The sequence below is a fragment of the Sapajus apella genome, unplaced genomic scaffold (assembly GCF_009761245.1).
Source record: "Sapajus apella isolate SASKATOON/1434 unplaced genomic scaffold, GSC_monkey_1.0 scaffold42, whole genome shotgun sequence".
Taxonomy (NCBI): Eukaryota; Metazoa; Chordata; class Mammalia; order Primates; family Cebidae; genus Sapajus; species Sapajus apella.
In genome coordinates, this window is record NW_022436982.1 from 6954986 (window position 1) to 6981582 (window position 26597).

General features: G+C 40.1%; 2 protein-coding genes across 4 annotated transcripts in view; one reads left to right on the top strand and one right to left on the bottom strand.

Annotated features, from left to right (window-relative positions):
• The window catches only part of TEK (TEK receptor tyrosine kinase), a 113310-nt gene that overhangs the window by 74404 nt on the left and 12309 nt on the right, over positions 1 to 26597 (bottom strand). The window lies entirely within an intron of this gene.
• Positions 71 to 1141, top strand: LOC116566035 (putative heat shock protein HSP 90-beta-3). The gene has a single exon (XM_032300013.1). The coding sequence runs from the start codon at positions 496 to 498 to the stop codon at positions 865 to 867; it is 372 nt and encodes a 123-aa protein (XP_032155904.1). The 5' UTR covers positions 71 to 495; the 3' UTR covers positions 868 to 1141.

The window sequence follows — 26597 nt, forward strand, 5'->3', positions numbered from 1 at the left end:
CATGGGAATATTTTTATTTAAAAATAGTTATAGAAATGATTGTGGGCCTGAATCGATACCCACACACTTCCCAGTCTGGAGATGAGATGACATCTCTGTCAGAGTATGTTTCTCGCATGAAGGAGACACAGAAGTCCATCTTTTTACATCACTGGTGAGAGCAAAGAGCAGGTGGCCAACTCAGCTTTTGTGGCGCGAGTGCGGAAGCGGGGCTTTGAGGTGGTATATATGACTGAGCCCATTGACGAATACTGTGTGCAGCAGCTAAAGGAGTTTGATGGGAAGAGCCTGGTCTCAGTTACCAAGGAGGGTCTGGAGCTACCAGAGGATGAGGAGGAGAAGAAGAAAATGGAAGAGAGCAAGGCAAAGTTTGAGAACCTCTGCAAGCTCATGAAAGAAATCTTAGATAAGTAAGTTGAGAAGGTGACAATCTCCAATAGGCTTGTATCCTCACCCTGCTGTATTGTGACAAGCACCTACGGCTGGACAGCCAATATGGAGCAGATCATGAAAGCCCAGGCAGTTCGGGACAACTCCACCATGGGCTACATGATGGCCAAAAAGCACCTGGAGATAAACCCTGACCACCCTATTGTGGAGATGCTGCGGCAGAAGGCTGAGGCAGACAAGAATGACAAGGCAGTTAAGGACCTTGTGGTGCTGCTGTTTGAAACCGCCCTGCTCTCTTCTGGCTTTTCCCTTGAGGATCCCCAGACCCACTCCAACCGCATCTACCGCATGATCAAGTTAGGTCTAGGTACTGATGAAGATGAAGTGGCAGCAGAGGAACCCAGTGCTGCAGTTCCTGATGAGATCCCTCCTCTTGAGGGTGATGAGGATGCGTCTCGCATGGAAGAAGTAGGTTAGGAGTTCATAGGTGGAAAACTGCCCTTGTATAGTGTCCCCATGGCTCCCCCTGCAGCCTTGAGTGCCCCTCTCCCACCTGGCTCCCCCTGCTGATGTCTGGTGTTTTTCTGTCCTGTCCTTCGGTTGAAGGCAGGAAACAAGGGTGTCAAGCCCCCATTCTTTCCCTACTCTGACAGCAGGATTGGATGTTGTGTATTGTGGTTTTTTATTTTGTTTGTTCATTTTGTTCTGAAATTAAAGTATGCAAAATAAAGAATATGCTGTTTTTATACAATAAATAAATAAATAAATAAATAAGAAATTAGAGAAAACGCCATGTTAAACTGCATTTAAAAGAACTGTTGGCCGGGCGCGGTGGCTCAAGCCTGTAATCCCAAAACTTTGGGAGGCCGAGGTGCATGGATCATGAGGTCAAGAGATCGAGACCATCCTGGTCAACATGGTGAAACCCCGTCTCTACTAAAAATACGAAAAATTAGCTGGGCGTGGTGGCGCGTGCCTGTAATCCCAGCTACTCGGGAGGCTGAGGCAGGAGAATTGCCTGAACCCAGGAGACGGAGGTTGCGGTGAGCCGAGATTGCGCCATTGCACTCCAGCCTGGGTAACAAGAGTGAAACTCTGTCTCAAAAAAAAAAAAAAAAAAAAAAAGAACTGTTATTTCTCTTTTTCTAAAAAGGTGCTTCAGAAGTTTCTGAGAGTGGGAGAGGTGAAATCAACAGAAAGGGCTCCAGACCCACACTCTCACCCACTCCCAGAGAGCTGCTCAACTTTCCTTTTTAAAAAAAAAAAAATATATATATATATATATTTGGGCTTCATAGAAGATTTTATTGGAAGGAAAAACATTTTGCTTAATTAAAAACATAAAACCTCAAAGGTCATCAATTTTCACTTTTTCACAGATGAAGGGAATAAAGGTTAAACATATCAATGAAAATACACTCTACTGCAGCACAACATGCTTGCTCCAATTAGCCTTCTTTCCCCCACATTCAAGTTTAGATACAGCTCCAGATAATCAAGTTCTGATTTACCCAGCTCCCTGATCTTCAAAGTGTTGGCAAGCTAGGAGAAAATTTTACGGAGGTTAAATTATTGCTTTGCAAGCGTATTCCCTTATGTTTCTTATTACCTCAGAATTGTAGTATTGGGTGGAATTCTGCTAATGTGTGTTTGGAATAATGCATCATGTCTTCAGAACAACTAACTGTATGGGTTTTTCGGAAATTTGGTATTAGCTATGTTTAGAAATTTTCAAAGGTGTTCATGGTCTTCTCATCTTTGTAACAGAAGTAGATATCTTAAAGTTCTAAATATCTGAAATACCGATTAGCACTTCCTTAGCTAACTGCATTTCAGAAATCAGAGAAATGGCAATGAACTGAAAAGGTCTAGCCAAAAGCATTTCTGGAATTAAGGCCGTGGCAATGAGCCGAAGAAGCAAAGACAATTCCCAAACTATCCAGGATATTTTGCAAATTGTTTGGATTTTACTTTAGGTTTATTTGTTTTTTGTTTTTGCTATCCTGAAAAAGAAAAATTTTCTTCAGTTCAAAAAACACTCATTAACTTGCTTACATGTCCATTCATTCATTTACCAAGCAGACTTATCACATGCCTCCCCTGTGCCAAGTACTGCACTCAGCCCTGGAGACACAGCAATGAATAAACAAGCTCTGTGGGAGACAGACATGGAAAACTAATCACATAAACACAAAAATACAGACAGGTACTAAGAGAGATTTACAAGATGCTTATGAGACAGCATAATGGTAAACTGTATCCAGCTTGACTGTTGTGGAGGAGGGTTTGTGGACTTCTGGCCTAAAAGAGTCGGAGTTAGCCAGGCTAAGCAACAGAGATGTGAGAAGATAATCAGAAAAATCTTCCCCAAAATGGTAACTGCTGAGCAAGGTTTTTTAAAAATGGGTGTTTAGTAGGACTCACTTCTAGAATGTTCTTTCTTTAGCTTGAAGTTGGTATTCATTTCTTTGTGTTGGGCCCTAAGAACTATCAGCACTATTCCTCTGTGTCAACCCCTATGTTAAAGTATTTTCATATCTTTTCTGCCTTCTTGTTTCCCCTGAAGAAATCCAGTTTCCAGGCATGTTTCCAAGACTTTAATCCTTTTTTATTCTCCATCATCCTTTTGTGTATACAGTAAGTCTCTGAGTAATAACGTCTTCCTCAAGATTCCTTCCAAGAAGATGTTGGGCAACTAACAAGAAGATACCAAAATGTGCAAGACTGGAAATAACTAAAGGAAGTTGCTAACATTTTTATTGTATAGCTAGGAGTTCAGAGTTATACGGGGGCATTCTGGATGTGACTGGGCTGTGTCTGTCTAACAACAAACTCCTGTTCTCACCCAGGAGTTGTGCCAAGCCAGTTTCCCCAAAGGGCATGCCCGTTTCCCATCTCTGCTTTCCAGCCTAATGGGACCCTTGTCAGTCTGCTGGAGGGAATGGCATCCTCTCCCCACCTTCAAATGCCAGACATTTTCCATCTAGGCCAAATAACACATGTTTTAGTTAGAATTAGGATCAGTCAGTTGGCAGGAAACTTTTTATTTCCAGGGAATAGACAGAGCACCCACACAATGAGACTGTATTGAACATTCATTTACATGCATACTCCATTCTATGAGGCAGCGGCGGGTGGAGGAAGCATGGTTCCATCAAATAAAGGATTGTTTACACTGGAAGAGGTTTTAGAGATTGCTTGGTGCAAACTTCACACTTTATTTTTTTGAGACAGTGTCTCTCTCTGTCACCCAGGCTGGAGTGCAGTGGCGTAATCACAGCTCACTGCAGCCTCGAACTCATGGGCTTAAGCTATCCCACCTCAGCCTCCTGAATAGCCAGGACTACAGGCATGCACCACCCCTCCCCCAGCTAATCTTTAAAATTCTTGTAAAGATGGAGTCTCACCGTGTTGCCTAGTCTGGGCTCAACTGAAGCCCCTGCCTTGGCTTCCCAAAATGCTGGGATTACAGGCATAAGCCAACACTCCTAGCCAAGCCTTACAATTTATAACAGGCAATCTGAGGCCTATAGAAAAGAGATTGGTTGGTGATCGTACAAAAGGTAGTGGTAGAGCCAGCCCTCAGGTGCTGATTTCTCTCCAGGGCCCCTTCTGTCACCCCAGAGTAGCAATGTTAACAGCCAAGTCCTTAGTGTGAGGAAATTTGGAATGCATACAAATCTGGCAGGGTAGCACCTGGAGAATCCTGGAGTTTGGTAGAAACTTGGGTAAGAGAAAAAAGACTTTGAGGAGACGTGGCTAAAAAGAATGGGTACAGGACAGAGAAATAGAATATCCAGAGAGGAGTTTTGGCCATCTTACCAATTCCCCTGAGCCTGGCAGTGCTGCCTCATAATCTTCCCTATTAACTGTATCTCAAGAGAGGGACACTTTCTAAACGGACCATGTTCATCCAGTACCAGGATATCTCGTATGGGAGAAATGCATCTTTGGAACCAGGTCACCTTCTTTTTCTAGGCTCTTCTCCTGATTCAGTTACCTGCCAAGTTCCCATCTACCCTTATGCCGCTCAAAGACTTGCATACCCACAACCACAACCACTACCAAGCATATCAATATTCCAAGACGGCACTGAACTAAACTCTTTGTCTCCACCACAGTGCCCTGTTGTTCGGCTCCCAACAGAGAAGGTAATTTGATTGATTTGCCTGCACAAAGAGGAGAATAAGCAAGAATCGCTCCAAGTGACAATTCACTGACAACTATTGGAGAAGCAAACCAAAGAAATTAGTTTATGATGGAATAAACTCACAATTATGATATTTGCTAAGAGGAGACTGACAAAAGAAGTCACCAAGCCTTCCCGGCAGGCCTGAGATAATACCATGTAGAAAAGGAAGCTGACAATTTTTATGATATAACACATAATAAACACAATGCTAACTGCTTTACAAACATTGTTCACTTGAATTCCCACACTATTGAAGGAAGGCATTTACACTCAATTTTATAGGTTAAAAAACCCTGAAATTCAGGAATGTTTAAGGATATGCCCAAGGTCACTTAAGTAGAAAGAGAATTTGAACCCGTGTCTCATTGATAGTAAGTTCCATTACTACCTACCTACCATGTTTTAGTCTAAACACCATCAAAAAGTCAATTATGCCCATCATTGTATCTCTAACAATTAGCACAATGCCTGGTACATAACAGGTACTCCATACATATTGATGAATGAATAAATAGTTAAATAAATGAGTGGGTGAGTCTGGCCTTTATTGAATAAATTTATTCAATAAAGTTAATTATTACTATGGGGTGGGCTCCGTGCTGCTTTCTGTGGGTCAAGAAAATAATAAAAAATAAAATACGGTTTCTGCCTTCAAAAAGCTTACAGTCTGGCCATCCAATGTCATGAAGAATAAAAACACTGATAGATTTGATCACAGAAAAAGCCAAAACCTCCTACACATCAAAAGATTATTACATAAATGAAGTAGGAAAATACTGTTACATGTAAAACTTAAGGAGTTAATATGTGTAACATATAAAGAAATTTCATAAGTCAATGAACCAATAGCAATTCACAGAGGAGGAAACACAAATAGCCAACTGCAGTCAATTGAAGAATAGTTTGCATTTCATTCCATCAAGAAGTGGAGTCTCTTTCTCCATCTCTTGAATATGGGCTTGTCAATGGGACTTCTTTTGCTCAATGCAGCATTAGTCAATTTGACATAAACAGAGGCTTGAAAAGTGCTTGCCCACTGGGCTTTCACTCTCTTGCTGCTCTACAGAACCCTGAGACCATGATGAGAAGCCCAGACTAACCTGCTAGAGGAAACACCAATTCAGCTCAGGCCAAAGAGTTTCCCAGATGACCTACAGAAGCATAAGTCATAATAAATGTTTGCTGTTTTACCATTATGTTTTGGATGCCTTGTTGCTCATCAAAAGCTGATACGTATACTCATAACATGTGAAAAGATGAAAAAAATGTTTAACCTGACCACAAATCTCAAAATACAAACTAAAAAGACATCTCATTATTTGTCTCTCAGATTATCAAAGAATGGAGAACATCATAATATCTGGTGCTGCCTGTTAAGTAGAAACATCTATATTGTTGATGGGCAGTGTAATTAGTAAAACATGTTTATAGGATGTGCTTGCAATATCTACAATAATTGAAAAATTATGTAAAAGCTAACCCTAATTCATAACTAATTATGTGTCAAGTACTACTCTCAGTGTGTCACACATAATTAACTCAATCCTCATAGCAATCTATGGAATAAGTGCTATGACTGTTTCCATTTAACAGACAAGGAGACTAAGGCAAAGAGAGATTAAATACATGCCGATTGTTACACAGCTAATTTGTAGCAGAGCGGAGATTGAAATTTAGGCAGACTGGTTTCACTCCTTTCTTTCAGCAATTAAACTATACTCATATTCCACCAACTCACATCAAAAATGTCTAACAATTCAACGAAGTTCTTCTTTTCAACAAATAATATTGGAACAATCAGACATCCATATGCAAAAAAAAAAAAAAAAAAAAAAAAACCCGAACCTAAAACCACCCATGTGTACAAAAATTCACTAAAAATAGATCATGTAAAACATTAAAATACCAAACTTTTGGTATTAGGAGAAAATTTTCACAACACTGGAATTAGAAAGTGATTGTTAGCTATGATACCAAAAATTAGCTATCACAGACACCATTAACAAAAAAGAAATTGATACTGTGAATTTTATTAAAATTTAAAACTTTATGGAAGACATTGCTAAGAAAATAAAAGAGCACACTATAAACTGAGAGAAAATATTTGCAAATCAGGTATCTGGCAAATGACTTGCATCCAGAATACATAAAAAGCTCTCAAAACTCAACAATAAGAAAATAATTCAATTTTTGTAAATGAGCAAAAGATTTGAGACACTTCACCAGAGAAAATATATGGATGGCAAATAAGCACACAGGAAGATGTTTAATATCATTAACCATTAAGGAAATGCTAAGTGAAACCACAATGAGATACTGTTACAAACCTATTAGAACAAAAAGAAATAAAACCTGATAATACCAAGTGCTAGATAAAATGTGTAGCAACTGTACGTCTTGTCCATTGATGGAAGTAACGTAAAATGTATGGTATAGCCACTGTGGAAATTGGTTTACAATTTCTTATAAAGTTAAACATACACTTACCTATCACCCAACAATCCTACTCATAGACATTTGCTCTTCAGAAATGAAAATTTATATTCATACAAAGAATGTATATAGCAGTTCTATTTATTTATAATCACCCCAAACTGGAAGCACCCAAATATCCTTCGGTGGATAAATGCATAACCAAGCTATAGTATATTCATGCTACTCAAAAATGAAAAGAAAAAAACTATTGCGACTTGCAGCAACGTGGCATTATGCTGATTAAAGAAGCTAAAATCATCTTCTACCTACTGTCCGACTGCATTTATATGACATTCTAAGAAAGGTAGGCGTGTAGGGGTGAAGAGCAGATGAGTGGCTGCCAAGGACTAGGGCTGGGAGAAATTTGACTACAAAGGGGCAGCACAAAAAAGTTTTTTGAAGTGATGGTGCTATTCTGTATCCTGATCACTGTTCAAAGTGGCAGATACATGAGTATATGTGTTAAAACTCATAGAGTTGTATACACACGAAAGCCAATTATACTGTATATTAATTCTAAAAAATATAATAAAAACGTATCTTTCTTTTTTACCAGAAGAAATATGCAAAGATGTGGCAAGGATATTCATTGCAGCACATAGCCACAAATTGTAAACAATATAAAGTTGATAAACAGAAGTATGTCTAAATAAATCATGGTACATACATATACTAGAGTATTCTAAGTTTGCATGAGCCTTGAAATATAAAGCGAAGAAAACGAGATGTAGAACACTACAATGACATCTTGGCCAAACATAGAGAAGAGCCTAGATGTCATACACCAACCTGATAACAGTGATATCTGGGGCTGATAAAACTGGGCACATGGGATTGAGAGAAGCAGCAGCATAGAAGATATTCACTTACTGCTTTGCATGCTTAGTTTTATATATCTTTTCTTCTGTAATTTTAAAATGATTTTTATTTATAGGAAGGTACACACAAAGAATCAATCTAATGACACTGTTCTAATTAAACATTGACAAGTCTGTCTCCTTCCTTAGACAGTGAGCTCCCTGTCTTCAACTCCCCAGCACCAAGCACTGTGTTTAACAGACTATATATTTTAAATATGTGTGAATTGAATTGGAACAATTCTAGAAGTAATTGAAAGCAATCCATCTTAAACCCAGACAACTATTTTGTGAATTACTGATTCCCTGACATGATTAAGAGGACAGTGGAGTCATTAAGAACGTTGGTCTTAAAGTTCTGTCTTATTTCCCTCATATGTAAAACAGGGCGATAGCTTCTAAATCATTGATTTCTGCGTAAAGGGCTATTTGTATTATCATGGCACAAAGCCAGTTTGATCAAGTAAATCTGTGTGCAATTATGGTCTAAGTCAGCCCCAGAGGCAGACTGTTTTGAGAGTGGTCTTGGAGCTAGGCACCCTTAGAAGGAGGGACGGCCTGTGGCTTTGTGTCCTGCTGTGTGCCGACCCACCCCCACACTTCAAACCCACACGGACAGGAAACAGGCCGGGCAAGAGCTAAGGAAGAGTTCCTGTGTTTCCTTCATGACGCCTTTGATTCTTGCCCTCTTTTTTACAGGGCTGACCTTAACAGGAGACCAGTTCCCTGCACATGCAAGCAATTCTGGAAAAGCAGTTTCACAACCAGCCTGGAGTATGGTGGCAGCCTTGGAGAGATCATGGGGCTATCTGGAGATCAGCATAAGAAGTTGCTCCTTGGGCCTTTGCCAAATGAGTCTCAGGGAGACCACGCACCTAACCCAACCCAAAGAGCCTTCATATGTGTCTTTAAGCCCAAGAACCCCCGACTCACATTTTCTTCATTTTTAAAAGTGTCTGCACAGTCGATATTCTATTCCTGGCAACACTGTCTTGTGAAATTCTCTTTGTTCAACTTGTCCGTGAAATATACTCTGCCAGCCTTTTGCTCAAAGAATTATCTTTTCCCTTCCCTATAAGTTGTTTCTCATCCCTATTGCACAGGACTGTAGCTCCATGTTCTGAAGCATAATTCTGCAGTTCACTAGAGGGGACAGGATCTTAGCTCAGTAGTGGGAAAGGACTCAGAGCCCTCCGGCCTTGTACCATTAGCTTAGGAATTGCTTTACAATTTTGGAATCTATTGTCTTCCAGGCCATATGTTTATTCTTTCTGTGATTGTGTGCCACCTATTTGGGAAGTAGCTTGTCTGATCACATTCCCTCGCCTCAATTTTTAAAAAATCCTGTGTGCTTCCAAACTCCAGATACATTTGCCAGGTAGAGTTCCAACTGGATTTGGTGTCTGTGTGTCGTCTATCAAACTGCAGGCCTAAATGCCTCAAGAGTCACAGGCCTATGTGCATTCATTAAGAGAGAGTTCTTGAGAAACTTCAGGTAAAAATGTATTAAGTGTAATCCCCGTGGGCCCCTACCAATCCCCATGTTTATTCCAATGGCAGGGACATCATTCCAAACACATTGGGAGCTCTTCTTTAGGCATCATCCCTAGCAGCTTCGCATGAGCTACACTCTGTGCATATAGTCCTTTTCCATTTCTTCATGAGCTATACTCCCTGTCTGCATTGCCTTCCTCCAACACTTCTCTCCACATCCAACTGGCTAACTCCTGCTCAGCCTTCAGGACGTGGCTGGTGCTTTCCTATGCCCTGGGAAACCTGCCAGGTGCCACAGGGAAGGGGTTGTATCTTACTGACTATATAAACTTGGTAACCAGTAAGTATGGCAGTGTGACAGGCCATGATCCTACGTACAGCAGTTGCCATGCATTTCATCACGCTAATGGCTTAGGAGAACAACTCCTTCTTTATCTTCCTATGTAGACAATGTAAAAAAATATATATATGTGCAGTCGCTTGAGGAAGCGCCATCCAAAACATGAAAGCCAGAGAGGCAATTTCATTAAATGTTCAAATCAGATATTCTGGTCGTGGGCTGGGTCTTTTCTTAAGTCACATTTAGGACATGAATTTAAGCATCATAGTGTATGAGTCTCACATGCCAAAACCAGGCTGTTCCTCGGTTCTCCTCTTTATTCTGACAAGGTGTGCCCCTCTCTGGCTGCTCTCCTCTCTTCTCCACTCAACCCTGGATCCATGATGGCTACCTATGTCCCACTAGGTTCAGCTAATGGAAAGTGCCAGCAGGACATAGAAAGGTGGAAGGACAGTGTGGTCAGGATATTTATTTTCCCCAGCTCCGTCTCTGTTGAGCCGTCTACAGAAGCCACAGTTCTTGTGGACACGCATCTCTTGCCAATGTTCTCTCTAGGTTCAATCACTGCTCCCTCCCCTGGTGCTTTCAGGTCTACCTACGCTCATTTCGAGAAACACTCACCAACAGATAACACCATGCTTCCTGTGGGTTGATAGAGTAATAGAAGCTCAACTTTGTACATGCACCCTCAATCTTGAAGCACTCCCTTTGAGCACTTCCTTAGATTGGCTATTTCTTTAAAGAGCAGTGTGCAAATCACTACTATCAAGTGTTTGCTAGTTATGTTTTACAACAGCAGTGTTTCAATGGCACATGAATAGTTATGGAAATCATTAATAATATAGTATCTATAACTTATTAAGTACATACCACAGTCTAGTTACTTTAAACGCATTGTTTTTAATGAGTTTTCACAACCACCACAATAATTAGACACAATACCTCCATACCACGAATGAGGAAACTGGCTTAGACAAAATAAGCAACAGTGGTGACTAAAGATCTCCAATATAAAACATCCTGAACAGTAATAGAATTTGTAACTCTTCGTTTTTCCTATCAGAGTTGGACACAGCAGCTTCTCCACGTGCGTTGTTTGACTGGGAACCCCTTCGCCTTACTACTTTGATCATCCCAGTAGAAACACAAGTACTCTCTGGCCCACGTGTAAGACGACGAATCTAAAATAGCAGATTTCTGCTGGATCTCATTTCCCATTCACCCTCCTTGCCAAAACTCAGCAAGTGGCTATGGCCTTAGCCCAGAAATTATGGCCTGACCAGTGCTACGGAAGACCCCATTTCCGTTTTCACAGTGATCTCACCAACTTTCAGGACTCTGCTTAGCACCTGTTCCAAATCTAGGTCTCTAATTCTGTCTTCCCAATAATAAATGCGTGTTATGCCTGCTAGACATCTAGATAGGTGTCTCAAATGCAGCATGTCCAGTATGAACTTAGTATCTTCTCACAGCCTGCACTCTTTCTCTTGTCTCTTAAAGCTTCACCTTCACAAGTACAGATGCTTAAAAACTCCAGGTTATTGTCAACAACTCTTTCACTGCTTATATCCAGTTCACTGTCTGTCCATTCTAGCTCTGTATTGTCCCCCATGTTCCTTTTCACCCTCATTCTCTCACTGAAACTACTGCAAATTTTTACCTTTGGTCTTTTTAGCCCCAAACTCCCTGCAAGCTTTCCTTTCCTGGACACCGCTGACATTATTTCTTTTGCCAAGGATGCCTTTCTCTACATATATTATCTGTTGAAGTCTAATCTCTTCCAAGATGCAGCTGAAATCTCAATAGTCATAGGGATTTATGTTCTGTTACTTTGCACAATTCAAAAAATAAAGTTTAAATGTGCAGAACTTTATAACTAAAACTCCAAAACCATTACACCTGCTTCTTTTTTCATTAAAGAAAGGATTTTAAAACACATCAATGTTAGGTCATACTTAATGAACAACATCATATAATGGAAGTATATCCATTAATTCTGAAGTCTGGACCTCAGATTTAAAATGTCATTTAACTAGCACCCTTGTCAGTCTCTTCCAACTTCCCACTAAAGACAAGAACATATTTTTTGAAATGTGTAACTACAATGCTAACCAAAATAGTCAATAGACTTATTGTCACATCTAGTAACCATAAAGGCCAATGGAATTAGACTGGAAAGTGTATTTTCATCATTAAACTATATTTTAAATCAAAGTTCCTCTTGAAAATATCTACTGCAAAGAGTAACTTATATCTCAGATTTCATAGTAAATTAGCAAAGACTTGGAAGGGAAAAGGAAAGATGAGAGAAAGCTACAGTGTGCAGAGTTCCTCACTGATACGGGAGTGTTCAAAATATGCTTTCAATATTTGTTATTAGAAATAAAAAAATATAGGTTAAATAGTACTTTTGAAAAACTTGAAGGTGGCCATTAATAAAATAAAAAACAGGACGTATACATCAAAATGACTAAGGAAGATAAATGTAAACAAAATATAAACCAAATAAGCAAAAGAAAGGAAACAAAAATGAAAACAGGAAAGTGTAAAAAAAAAGTGTAAAACACTATGTTGGAAGATTGACTATCATTTATGATTTAAAGGTAAATGTTTAAAATGACCTATAGACAAAACTCTGAGACTGCAGAAAAAAACTTAAATTTTCCAAGATGATGCTTGTGGAATATTCACTTAGAATAAAAATCATAAAATCTTAAAAACAAAGAGATAGGCAACGAACTTAAGAAATTAAAAGAAAAAAGGATCAATAAAAGAATGAAGAAAGAAAAGAAAGCAAAAATAATATTACTTTCAGACAAAGTAGAACTCAAAATAGAAGGCATAAAGTGGAACAGTTTTTATGTTGCTAGAAACTAAAGTCAACAATATGGAGGCATAATAGTTACGTATATTTGTGCTCTAAATCATATAGAATCAAATATATAAAGGAAAAACTGTTACAAGTAAAAAAAATAAGGAAAGCGCAATAGTTTTGGAATATAGTATCACAGCACTCAAATTTTGACAGATGAAGTAGACTAAAAATCAAACAACATTTAAAGAATTATAAAGATATGTATATCTTTATATAAGATATATATGCCTTTATAATTACAGGTATAGCCAGTGGAGCAATACATTCTATAGGAGTCAGCGTTACAAAGATCTGTGCATATGGTGAAAATTGTATAGACAAAAGGACTCTTGACAATCCTTTAAACAACCCATAAAGGAAAATGTGGGCATGTATCGTTTATCCACCAATGTAACAGCTAGGTTTTCCTCCAGCACTGGAAGAGATTACTGTTTCTTTGTTTTTTTTCTTTTCTGCTAATGTAAGTTTCAGGAACAGATCACTGTTTCTTTGGGTGAGAATCAGATTAAGTGCTACTCAGGAACCAGGCAGCATAAAAACTTTATGCCTTCAAACACAGTGACAGTAAGAGAGAAAACAAGAATTGGGACTGAGCTCAGAGTGGGGCATATGAACTAAAAGGGCAAGCGAAATCGCCTGCACTGTTTCTATTTATTTTGCACCTGTTTTAGATCAGGAATTATATAGTTCAATCTGCTTAACTTAAGTAAGTTTGGCATTGCTTAAAGGTGAAATTCAACCTGGACCGACCAACCAATTAAAACGAACACTGATCTGAGCACCAGGAAATGGATCCGAAAAACCCTGATGAGCTAGCATTAACCCTTTCATTGTTGAGGGGAAGCCAAGGTGGCAGGACAGGGGAACATAAGAGGTTCAAGCAGCGTTATTTACCAAATCATACACAATTACTTCATTCTTTAACAACTAATACAGATGAACTAGTATACAACAGTGGCATATCAACCATGTTACTCCTGCTATGCTATACATACACACACTCTCGCTCTCCTTCTCTCTCACAACTCACTGAAGCCCAGCAAAGGAAAGTTTCCATATGATATTCGCAAACTACAGCAAACCAATCCCACACCACAACACAATAAAGTTTAACAATATATTGTTGAACAACCAAAAAAAAGAAAACCAGCTTCTTAAAAATTGTAAAGCTGTCAGCCAGGTGCGGTGGCTCACGCCTGTAATCCCAGCACTCTGGGAGGCTGAGGTGGGCAAATTACCCAAGGTCAGGAGTTCAAAAGCAGCCTGGCCAACCTGGTGAAACCCCCTCTCAACTAAAAATACAAAAATTAGCTGGGCATGGTGGTGCACACCTGTAATCCCAGCTACTTGGGAAGCTGAGGCAGGAGGATTGTTTGAACTTGGGAGATGGAGGTTACAGTGAGCCAGGATCACACCACTGCACTCCAGCCTGGGCGATAGAGTGAGACTCCATCTCAAAAAGTAAAAATTATCAAGCTGTCTTCCAAATAATTATTAATTCTCAGAAAAAAATCTAAAGTAAAAAGACGAGATTTCTAGAAAATAAAAAATAAGAATCCTACTTTCAAAACTGCAACAACGAATCTATGGTACACGCAAGGGGTTGGTTCCAGAACCACTTGTGCACAACCAAATTCATACATACTCACTTCCTGAAGGCCACTCTAGTAATGCACATATACAAAAAGTTGAACCCCTCTGTTTATGTGGGTTTATTTTCCATCTGTGGTTGAAAAAAAGTTGAGTATAAGTAGCCCATGATGCTCAAACTTGTGTTATTCAATTGTCAGCTGTAGATTTAAATACTTTGCTTATTACTGAATATAGATAAATCAAGAACTCTGCTCAAGAAACAGTTTTAAAAGAACTAATACAACGCAGGAAAGGCAGAGAGAAATAATAAATCTAACTAAAGAGAAAAATGAGAATTCTAAAAGATGTTCCTTGGTGTAGGTGGAATTCACAACAGTGAACCTCAGAGATCTCTTTGTAAGTAAAATTGAGAGTAAAACAAGAGGTAAAATAGCTTTTGTTGAGAAGATGCTTTAATCACAGGAAACTTCTATGAACAATTCTCAGCTAAGTTTAAAAATATATATAAAATAATTTTTATTAGGAAATATAAATTCCTAAAGAACTCAAAAAGTAAAAAGCCTAACTTATCTCACCAAAAATCCATAGGGGCAGCTGGTTTTACTAATGAGTTTATGTAATATAAGAACTTTTTTTAAATGTAGAAATCTATTAAGTATAATTCTGTTACTTAACCTAAAAGAGCTGGAGAAAGTAAACTGTTCCTTATATTACTTCTGAAAAATCAAAAATCCCAAATAAAATATTAGCAAATTATTTCAGCAATTTATTAAATGATTTACCTTCTATAGATGCTAGGGTTTATCCCCAGAAGGCAAGAATACTTTAGTAAGTCACAAATGTAATAGCACAATGTGAAATGCATAGGGTCTATGTGAAAATATCCATGAAGTTTTATCAAAAGATAAAGATTTAAAAACATGGAGAGATGTTTTGTGCTCTTAAGTAGAAAGGTAGAATGTTGGAAAGATGATAATTCTTCCTAAATTAATTCATAAATTTAATGTAATCCCAATCAAAATTCCAATGGATGGCACAAAAGGAAAGAGAAGAAAAGAGAAAGGCCAAGTAATACAATGCGCAGCTGAAGGACTTGAACAGACAGGGGTGACTGACACTTGTGAAGCTGTTTGCATTGCCTCTGTAGGAACTGCTTTGTCTCAAATAGCTCAGTGCATTGAACTCACAATACTCACAAATGCATGTCAGTCCCTATGTCTCTGTGTTTATGATTATGTCTGTATGTCCATCTGTACCTGTATATCTGTCTGGCGGTAGAGAAACTGTTGCTATTCTTGGTTTTAACTGAGGTAGAAGGCTGAGCTGCACATCGGGGTTGACACCAATTTGAACAGAGAAGCACAAGAGTGAGCATGGGAGTATGTGAACTAAAGTAAATTAAACTGAAGCCACAGCTCAGTGTCAGAGGTAACTATAGGAATGTAAGTGCCAATCCCAGCACTTTGGGAGGCCGAGATGGGCAGACACGAGGTCAAGAGGTCAAGACCATCCTGGCCAACATGGTGAAACCCCGTCTCTATTAAAAATACAAAAATTAGCCAGGCGTGGTGGCGCGTGGCTGTAGTCCCACCTACTCAGGAGGCTGAAGCAGGAGAATCACTTGAACCTGGGAGGCAGAGGTTGCAGTGAGCCAAGATCGTACCACTGCACTCCAGCCTGGTGACAGAGCGAGACTCCGTCTCAAAAGAAAAAAGCAAAAAAAAAAAAAAAGAATCTAAGTGACCTGGGAATTCACAGGGGAAACCTTGAGGAGGGCATTTGAATTCCACAGGGAAGGATATAAAATTCAATCTTATCTAGAAGATATTAACAGTGGCTATCTCAGGATGATGGTATTATACACACAGAACCAAAAGAGAAACATTTTAAAAATGGAATATTTTGGCAAGAATGCAAGTGACTTGTGCTCTGCACAGTTAGTCTTGAAATTTACATTAGCACCTTCATCACGGTGATGTGTTGAAGGCGTCCTCTCTGCTTCCAGGTGACTGCGCAGTGCTACGCCTATCTCAGATCAGATCAAGATGGAAGGCCAGGAAGCTTCACAGTCAGCGTCCAGGGATTCAAGCCACCCTGAGTTGAATTCTAGATCTGCCACTTGCAACTGAAGTTTCCTAGCTTCTGTACCTCAGATTGGTCATCTATAAAATGCAGCTAGTGGTACTCACTTCTAAGCATTTCCCTGACGATGTATCAACGTATACAAACATATGGAAAAAAAATTGTAAATTTTATGGAGGCTGTATTAAGAGTATGTGGCAAATAGTGGAATATTCAATAAACGATTACAAAGACATGATGATAAAGGTGATGATGATTTGTGATTCCCTAAAATTCTGAGACCAGTGAAGAAAAAATATTCCCCTGCAAAAGAGTCACAACTAGACCCTCCTATGGTGGCATTCTACTCTACAGAGCCCATCACAAAGAAAAGCTAATGTTTGTGGTGGCATTTTTTATCTTATGTTGAGAGAAAAGGAGGTATAAGGGTGAGCTAATGAATACCAACCAGCTCAAAAGTGGTACACTAAAACAAGAACCCTTTTTTATTTTTGAGACAGTCTCACCCTGTTGCCCAGGCTAGAGGGCAATGGCATCATCTCAGCTCACTGCAACCTCCACCTCCCAGATTCAAGAGATTCCCCTGCCTCAGCCTCCCAAGCAGCGGGGATTACAGGCATGCACCACCATGCCTGGCTAATTTTTGTATTTTTAGTAGAGACAGGGTTTCTCCATGTTGGACAGTCTGCTCTTGAATGCCTGACCTCAGGTGATCCACTTGCCTCGGCCTCCATAAGTTCTAGGATTTAAAAAATTTATTACACACCCTTTTTGTTTCTTTTCAATCTAGTAACAGCCCAGAGAAGCAATACAAACATGGGTAAGAAATGAGCCACAGCGGCATATGTATGTCTGAAAACTGAGACCTGTATTCCTTCTTTGTCCTGGTATTGTGAGAGCATTGCTAAGGTTTCTCTTCTCTTTATTTATTAGATCTTTAAATGGGCTTGACTTCTAGTAGGGGATCATGAAAACAAGTTTTAGTTTATGGATTATTTAATGATGATATTTGACTCCTTCTAAGGATAACACACATGTATCACCCCACGGTTACACTGGAAAATGAAGTTTGCCATGACTCCAGGAAATGAAGTCAAAGATCTCTAGATTCTGAATTTTAAAATATGACTAATCAGCAACAGCCCTAGTTTTCAAATCATATTTTTGATACTTCTAATTTTAGCTCATAAAAGAGATAGGAACTAGGTTAAATTGATTTTAGTTCTCAGATTGTGTAATGTAGAATGTGTTCAAAGAAAACCAAAATTTTGCTCTGTTGTGTGATTGAAATTAAAACTTGGTTTCTGATATCTGAGTGGCAAATTTCAAATTTTTTTTTTTTTTTTTGAGACAGAGTTTCGCTCTTGTTACCCAGGCTGGAGTGCAATGGCGTGATCTCGGCTCACCGCAACCTCCGCCTCCTGGGTTCAGGCAATTCTCCTGCCTCAGCCTCCTGAGTAGCTGGGATTACAGGCACGCACCACCATGCCCAGCTAATTTTTTGTATTTTTAGTAGAGACGGGGTTTCACCTTGTTGACCAGGATGGTCTCGATCTCTTGACCTCGTGATCCACCCGCCTCGGCCTCCCAAAGTGCTGGGATTACATCAAATTTTTAATGTCAACTTAGAAGGAAATAACTGTGCATACTTAATAGAGTCCCTAAACTTGGCCGGGCGCGGTGGCTCACGCCGGTAATCCCAGCACTTTGGGAGGCTGAGGTGGGTGAATCAGGAGGTCAGGAAATCGAGACCATCCAGGCCAACATGGTGAAACCCCGTCTCTACTAAAAATACAAAAATTAGCTGGGCGTTTGGCATGTGCCTGTAGTCCCAGCTTGAACCCAGAGGGCAGAGGCGAAGGTTGTGGTGAGCCGAGACTGAACCACTGTGCTCCAGCCGGGTGACAGAGCAAGACTCCCTTTCAAAAAAAAAAAAAAGAAATAGCTGGGAGTGGGGCGCACGCCTGTAGTACCAGCTACTTGGGAGGCCGAGGGAGAATTGCTTGTGTCCAGGAGGTGGAGATTGCAGTAAGCCGAGATCGCACCACTGCGCTACAGCCTGGCTGACAGTGTGAGACTCATCTCAAACAACAACAAAAAAAATAGAGCCCCTAAACTCCTACAAATCCTTGAGTTTGTGGGCAATACATCTCCAAGAGTAAGTGAGCTGATGTCAACTTTCTAATCCAAGTACATACAGTGTTAATATAAACACAGCAACAATTCATTGACCTACAACTTTGCTTTCTAGCAAACGTGCTTACTACTGACAAAAATTGTCATAAAGCTTATGACTTAAAATGCATCCCCTCAACTAGAACAGCCTGTCACTCAAACCTTCAATCTAAGCATTACCAGCCTTTACACACCACCATGATTATCTGGTTTCCAGTTTATAGCCAATGGGAAATACAAACTTTGCATGCCTCATAGTTCAGTTTCAAACCTGTACTTCTAACTACTACTGGCTTAGCCAGTAATTCCTCACACAGGATGCCCATCCATCACTTCCAGCTCTAGGCTGTCTTTGTCAGAGCAAATCCTACAACTTTTATCTGCGGTTTCGCAGTGTGTTTTTATTTAAGCAGAGGTATCATTTTACCAGATGAATACTAAATAGAGGATAATATGTTACCTAAGTATAATTACTCTGGTTGAAGTTGGGGTAAAATAGGGGTGAAGATCCCAGAGACATCCAGGCATGGGCCTCGCCCTCACCATCCATGGCAGCCCCACAGGCATCTCCTTTGGAACCCCTTGAGCTCCATAAAGCAAGTGTGAAAGCCACTAGCCTGCAACCTAATAGGAGATTTACAGAAAGATGAGGCATGCACTAGTAATTAATTTGGATACAGATACCAGTAAGTGGAGTACCAATAAAAAGTACCAATAAGTGGAGGACACTGGCTTTCAGGTTAGATGTACCATATGGTCACTGGCATGACAGTGGAGGCTATGGTGGAAGGCTGCAGAGGGCATCAAAAGGCTGTAGTGTTCACCTGACTCAAACTCAGTCAACTGTGGCTCTTGAGGCTTATAAGGAAGACCGTGAAATGAAGAGCAAAAGACAGACTCCGAAGTACATGACATTTTGAAAGATGCCCTTTTGATGCCAGGAATTCTTGGATATTTCCAACTATTTCGTGATCCTAAAAATAAGGCATGACTTGTCTAGATTTTTTCCATTAACAAATATTGTATGGATGACACTCTAATCCCATTTCTGATATTTACCCTCACACTTCTGCCATTCCTTACTCCATCCTTCGGGGTTAAGTCTAAGTGATTAGAGTGGTCTGGAGATAAGAAGGAAGTATTCGTTTCAGGCATTACTCAGTGACAATATGACAGCTTCAGAAGACCCGGGTTAGTTCTGTGACTTTACTTTTCATGGGGTCCCTCTGGTTTATACTCAATGATCCTATGGTTGAAAATGTTTTCTTTTTTTTTTTTTTTTTGAGACAGAGTCTTGCTCTGTCGCCAGGCTGGAGTGCAGTGGCACAATCTCAGCTCACTGCAACCTCTGCATCCCAGTTTCAAGCAATTCTCCTGCCCCAGCCTCCTGAGTAGCTGGGACTACAGGTGTACGCCACCATGCCCAGCTAATTTTTGTATTTTTAGTAGAGACAAGGTTTCACCACAATGGCCATGATAGTCTCTATCTCTTGACTCATGATCCACCCGCCTCAGCCTCCCAAAGTGCTGGCATTACAGGCTTGATATTTTCCTCTTTTTTAGCTAGCCCCACCATCGTAAAACAGAACATGTACAACTGTGTTTATGTTTGAAGATAATAATTACCAGATGTTTAAACCAAACAGCCAAACTGCCTATCTCTCTGTCCCTCTATTTCTGTCTCTTTCTCCCTCCCTCTTGATAGATAGCTGTAGATATAGATTTCTTGTATTATTAAAGAAGCATATTTGTTAACTCCAGTGGCCATATTTTTAAAACATTTTTCTGTATGTCTACATTTTTCCACCTGTACATATACTATTTTTATAATCAGAAAAATGTATTTAAAAAAAACTAAAGCACACAAATGCCATAGTTTAAAATAACCACCCAGAGTTCTCATTTTATAGTTTTCATTCCCAAACTTTAAAAATCAACTGAATACTGTGAAAGAAACATTTCTCACCGTCTCTCCTTGTCTCACTTCAATAGGCTATCTGAATGTCCCAGTGTCCCAATAAAAATATCCAGGGAAGACATTGTTTCTGGTATCTTTTTCTATAATAACAGTGCATTAATTAATATCATGATAGTCTTAGATATTTTACGTACTCAAAATAGACAGCAGTCCTGATAAATATGGGCTCCTCTATGCTTATTTTTATCCTTGCAAGTGGTACTGATTTAAGAATAAAACTTGCATTATGGGAGGGCGAGGCGGGCAGATCATGAGCTCAGGAGTGCAAGACCAGCCTGACTAAAATGGTGAAACCCCATCTCTACTAAAACTACAAAAATTAGCCGGGCATGGTGGTGGCATATGCCTGTAATCCCAGTCACTCAGGAGGCTGAGGCAGGAGAATCACTTAAACCCGGGAGGCGGATGTTGCAGTGAGCTGAGATGGCGCCACTGCACTCCAGCCTGGGCGACATAGTGAGACTCCTGTCTGAAAAAAAATAAAAATAAAAATAAAAATCGTCAAAGGGCATCTCTAAAACAACAAAAATAATATAGTTAGAGGTCTTAGAACATTCCCAATATAAATTATTTAGAAATATATACCCTTATTGTGAAATCCTTCTTTAAACACTAAATCTATTCTGTCTAAACACAGTAGGAAATGGTTAGAAAGGAACATTTTAACCCTTGCTAACATTTTGATATATAACTTTCATTTCTTTCTTAGACTATTTAGAGGGAGAAACTATAGAAACAAACACATATAGCTTTATCAGATTGTTTTTTTTTTGGAGGGGGGCAAGGTCTCGCTTTGTCTTCCAGGCTGGAGTGCAGGTGTGCAATCATGGCTCACTGCAGCCTCTACCTCCAGGGCTCAAGTCACCTCCTGCCTTAGCCTTCTGAGTAGCTGGAACTATGGGCATATAACACCATGCCCAGCTTTTTTTTCTTTCTTTTTTTTTTTTTTTTTTAAAGAGACAGGGTCTCCTTATGTTGTCCAGGCTGGTCTCAAACTCCTAGGCTCAAACGATCCTCCCAAAGTGCAGGGATTACAGGCATGAGCCACCATGCCTGGCCAAATACTGCTTTGCATTCTGAATTTTTACTTAATTTTATCAGACCAGTTTTGTTTTTGAGGCAGGGTCTCGTCCTGTTGCCCAGGCTGGAGTGTAGTGGCACAATCTCAGCTTACTGCAAACTCCACCTCCTGGGCTCAGGTGATCCAACTTCCTCAGCCTCCCAAGTAGCTGGAACTACAGGTACATACCACCACGCCCAGCTAGTTCTTGTATTTTTAGTAGAAATGAGGTTTTACATGTTGGCCAGGGTGGTCTCGAACTCCTGACCTCAAGTGATCTGCCAGCCTCAGCCTCCCAAAGTGTTGGGATTACAGGCATGAGCCACCATGCCTGGCCTATCGTAACTTTTTAAAAGCTCTTGGTCTACATTGCCAACTTTATTTCTAAAAAGTTGCAGCGTATAAGACAGTGAACATTTCACCAACCTCAGCCATGTAATACTGAGCCTTCTCACTTGTTTTGAATCTTTGCTAGTTTGACATGGAAAATTGGTATCTTGTTTTGATTTAAATTTGTTTTAGAGGGTGAACTTTTTCACATGCTTATAAGCCATCTGTATTCTCTCCTTTTGTGAATTATTTGTTCCTCTCTATATCTATTGATGTTTTTCTTTTTTTTTTTTTTTTTCAATTTCAATGGGCTTATTTTCTTTTATTTACCATATTTGTTGCAAGTATTTTTCTTTTTGTTCTTTGCCTTTTAATTTCGCTTATTCTTGAATTGACAGTTTAAATATTTATATAACCAACTGTATTGATTTTTAGTTTTGTGGTTTCTTCTGTTTGTTAACAGTCCTTCTCCATATGAAAATTTAATATGTATTCACTTCCATCTTCTTCCTTTACCAGCTTGAGTTTTTTACGTTTACCTTTTAATCCATTTTGAATTTATTTTGGTGTGTGGTAACAGTTTTTCAAACAACACTTTTTTCCAAACAGAAAATTAATTTTCCTGTTATTTCTCCACTGATTTGTAGCCTTTATTCGATTATTTAAATTTTATATAAACTCAGGTCTGGTTCCGGCCTTTCATCTGTTGATCTGTGCATCCAAACTCTTGGGAATAGAACACTGTTATTACAGTAGCATATTCCACCCTAAGATCCAGTAGAGCGATTCTCAAGATACTACTCTTCTTTTTCAGAATTTTTTTAAGCTATTCTTCCTGCTTATTCTTCAAGATAAAGTATATAATGATTTTGTAAAATTTCATAACCAATATCTTTAGAGGATTGGATGAGAGTTATTAGAAGGTGGCCAGGTGCAGTGGCTCACACCTGTAATTCCAGCACTTTGGGAGGCTAAAGCAGGCAGATCACCTGATGTCAGGAGTTCAAGACCAGCCTGACCAGCATGGAGAAACCCTGTCTCTACTAAAAACACAAAATTAGCCAGGTGTGGTGGTGCATGCCTGTAATCCCAGCTACTTGGGAGACTGAGGCAGGAGAACCACTTGAAACCAGGAGGCAGAGGTTGCAGTGAGCTGAGACCACACCATTGCACTCCAGCCTGGGCAACAAGAGCAAAACTCTGTCTCAAAAACAGAAAAAAGAAAAAAAAAAAAAGAGTCATTAGAAGGTAATCTTAGAACTTATGTGATACGAATTACAAAACTTTGCTGTGAAATATGTAAGAAAACAATAATTAAAATTACCTATCAGTTTTATGGAAGAAAACATTATACGATGTCTCTTTCCCCAAAGCCATCAGTTTAGTGAAAATCTGTTCATTTATTGACTATCCAGTGTGGCCAGAGCCTGGCTAGGCTTTTTAGAAACTGCAGAAACCATGGATCATGCTTTTAAGATGAGAAAATGCTTATTCTGTCAGGAATAACAGGCAGAGGCAGTGATAGGGAGGGGCAACTCATCCGGCACCTTGCACTTCTTTAGTGTTTATGCCAAAATATGAAGAAAATATTTGATTGGGTGAATAGCTGCGTAAGCCACTTGGAATGGGCTCAATGGAGGATGGAGTGAAAACTGAAAGCCATGCTTCAGTAACAACACAGAGCTCCTGCCAAGGTTTCCGGGGGAGATGGGCTGAGATGACTACCTGGCTTTTGTTTTGCAGAGTGGTATATGCAAGGGGGAAGGGGCGTGGGGATGTGTGTGCAACACTGTAATTTCCTGGAATAGTGGGGGCTGTGGAAGAGAAGAGAAAGAGTAGGCTGGGAACTGGAAAGGAATTTAGTCATAACAACCGGGAGATATCCACTTGTGCATATATTAAGCTTTACTTTACACACCATACAATACAAATCATCTTTTCCTTTGACTTGCTAAAAAATGTTATGTTACTCACTAACGTCATGGAGTTGCATCTGTTTTAGTTGTTTTGGCATCTCTCTAAGTGTTGGCTCTGGCTTGTAATGGGTGTGGGTGAGGAGAGGCCTGGTTTGGGGAATCCAGTCAAATCTGGGTTACACTGTACAGTGATGGAGGCCAAAATCCTTCCATTTCTGGCCCCAATCTGAGTCATCTGGCTGCATTTAGCCACGTGTTTTAATTCCTCCATGCGTCCATCACTACTGTCTCCTCCGTGTCAGAAATATCCTTAAACATCTAATTTCAGTTAGTGGAGCCTGATTGATTACCCTAAACTGAAGCACCTTATCTCTGATCTGTGCTGTATTGCCCTGCATTTCTGTGGAAATTTTATTGCAGTCTGATTTGCAGAGTCATTTTTATATACAGTTTATCCTCACATTTACAGATTCTGTATCTGTGGATTTGTCTACTGGCTATAATTTATTTACAACCTCACAATCACTTTCCCAGTCATTTGAACACATGCACAGAGTCCCTGGATAAACTCGTTCCCAGCTGAAGCAGAACTTCTGCTCAGCAATCATGCTATAAATAAGTGTCTTTCTTGAGATATATTTAGTACATTCGTTTTTTTGGTTTTTTTTTTTTTTTTTACATTTTTGTGCTCTTTATTGCCACTTTCACCATTTACAACGGTCCCCAAGTCTAGTGCTGAAGTGCTGTCTGCTATTCTTAAACCTCACAAAGCGGTGATGTGCCTTAGGAGAAAACTCATGTGTCAGATAAGCTTTGTTTAGGCAGGAGTGCCTCTGGCTGTGAGTTCAATGTTAATGAATCAGCCACGGCAATCAGATGGTTTGTCTTTACACCAAGACACACGTAAAACAGAGCTAAGTATTAATGTGCTGACGAAAATGTCGTGACCAGAAGCTTATAGTGAACCTGACCTTGTGTCTGTGGTTTATAGAATGTAAGTACCATGAATAACAGGAATCTACTGCATGTCTAGCTGTGACCCCAACAAAAGCCTCCTTAGTTGCAAGTTTCTGTGTTTTCTATTTATATCTGCTGAGTATCAGACCCAGTGTTGGGCACAGAGTATAAGCTCAAAAAATATGTACAGAACAGAAAGAGTTGGAAAGAAATGAGATGTGTTGAGAGGGGCGGAATGGAATGGAATAACATTTATATGGATTCTTGGAGGCAGGGTACTCTTAGGAGCAATTATTCAGTAGCACAGGGAGATACAAAAAAATCGTGTTAATATTTATAGAACATTTGTTATAAACCCATATCTTGTTAAGCATCTGACATGCTTCATATCATGTAACCCTCATTAAAGGGTAATACTGTTATCCTCATTCTACAGAAAGGTGAAATAACTTGCCCAAGGTCACACAGCTGTCACATCGTTGAATGGGGCTCCAATCCACATTTATCTGGCACCAGTGTTCTTAACCACCTGGGCATAAGGTGAAAAGACGGGCTTGGTGGGGGTTAAAAGCTATGAGTTTCATCAGAAAGATCTCTAGGAAAGAAAAAGGGGGCCTCAAACAGAAGCCAGTCTGAGTCACTGGCTCTCCCTAGCCTGAAAACGAAGACAGTAATGCAGTTAAGTGTGATTTTCCCCTGGTTGGCAACAACACCGTCTTTTGTTTGATTCCAGAAGCAGCTGGCAGAACTCATGTATTACTCATGCTGCAATCATACTTTACCGATGGCTTACATACTCTAGAGTTACTCAGTAGTCAAAGCTGTATCCAACCCTGTTACGCGATTACTACAGGCTTCTGAAAGGGGCTGAGCTTCTGCAGCTGTTGTGTGTTTCCGGCCCCAGCTCCACATCTCCTGGCAGATGGTTTGTGTGAAAAGCACCGCTGACTCTGGGTGTGGGAGACACAGGGCCAAGGCGGGTGGGGAGGCAAGGCAACACAAAGCAAGCCCATGCCGGCTGGGACCTTGAGTTTGTGCTATGATGCACTTATGAGAGAGGAAAAAAGGAATCTACAAATGAGCAACTGGGGACTACTCCGAAGGTCACTCCTTCAAGCCCTTCTCCTGGAGAAGAATCAGCGATGCTGGGCCATTTTGCGAGGTCAACTCTAACCCTCCTATAGCCACTCTGGTGGTATACACCCCGTTATGCACAGGTATTGATGGTTAGATGGATGAAATTAGTGACAATACTAATCTGTACTGTGTTTTCTAAATTTAAGTATTGTTCTAAATGGTTTATAAGATCTACCTGAATTACTTGTCCTCCCCCCACAAAAACCCATGCTATAGGTACTATCACACTATCATGCTGCATATTTTACAGATGAAGTCGAGTGACTTGCACCACAGTACAAAGCTAGCAGTTGTCATAATAGGTTGAATTATTGGCGCCAACTCTTCAACCTTCCTTGCTTACACATTCCTGCTTTGACCTCATTGTGGGCAGAGTGTATTTCCCAACCCATGACTTTGGGCACATCACTTTGGGAGTGATAGCATGTTAGTTCTGGGCCGAGGCCTTAAGAAGCCCCACTTGTGAGACGGGCACAGTGGCTCACGCCTGTACTCCCAGCACTTTGGGAGGCCGAGGTGGGTGGATCACGAGGTCAGGAGTTCAAGACCAGCCTGGCCAAGATGGTGAAACCCCGTCTCTACTAAAAATACAAAAATTAGGTGGGCATGGTGGTGCATATCTATAATCTCAGCTACTCAGGGGGCTGAGGCAGAGAATTTCTTGAACGCAGGAGGCAGAAGCTGCAATGAGCTGAGATCGTGCCACTGCACTCTAGCCTGGGCAACAGAGCAAGATTCTGTCTCAA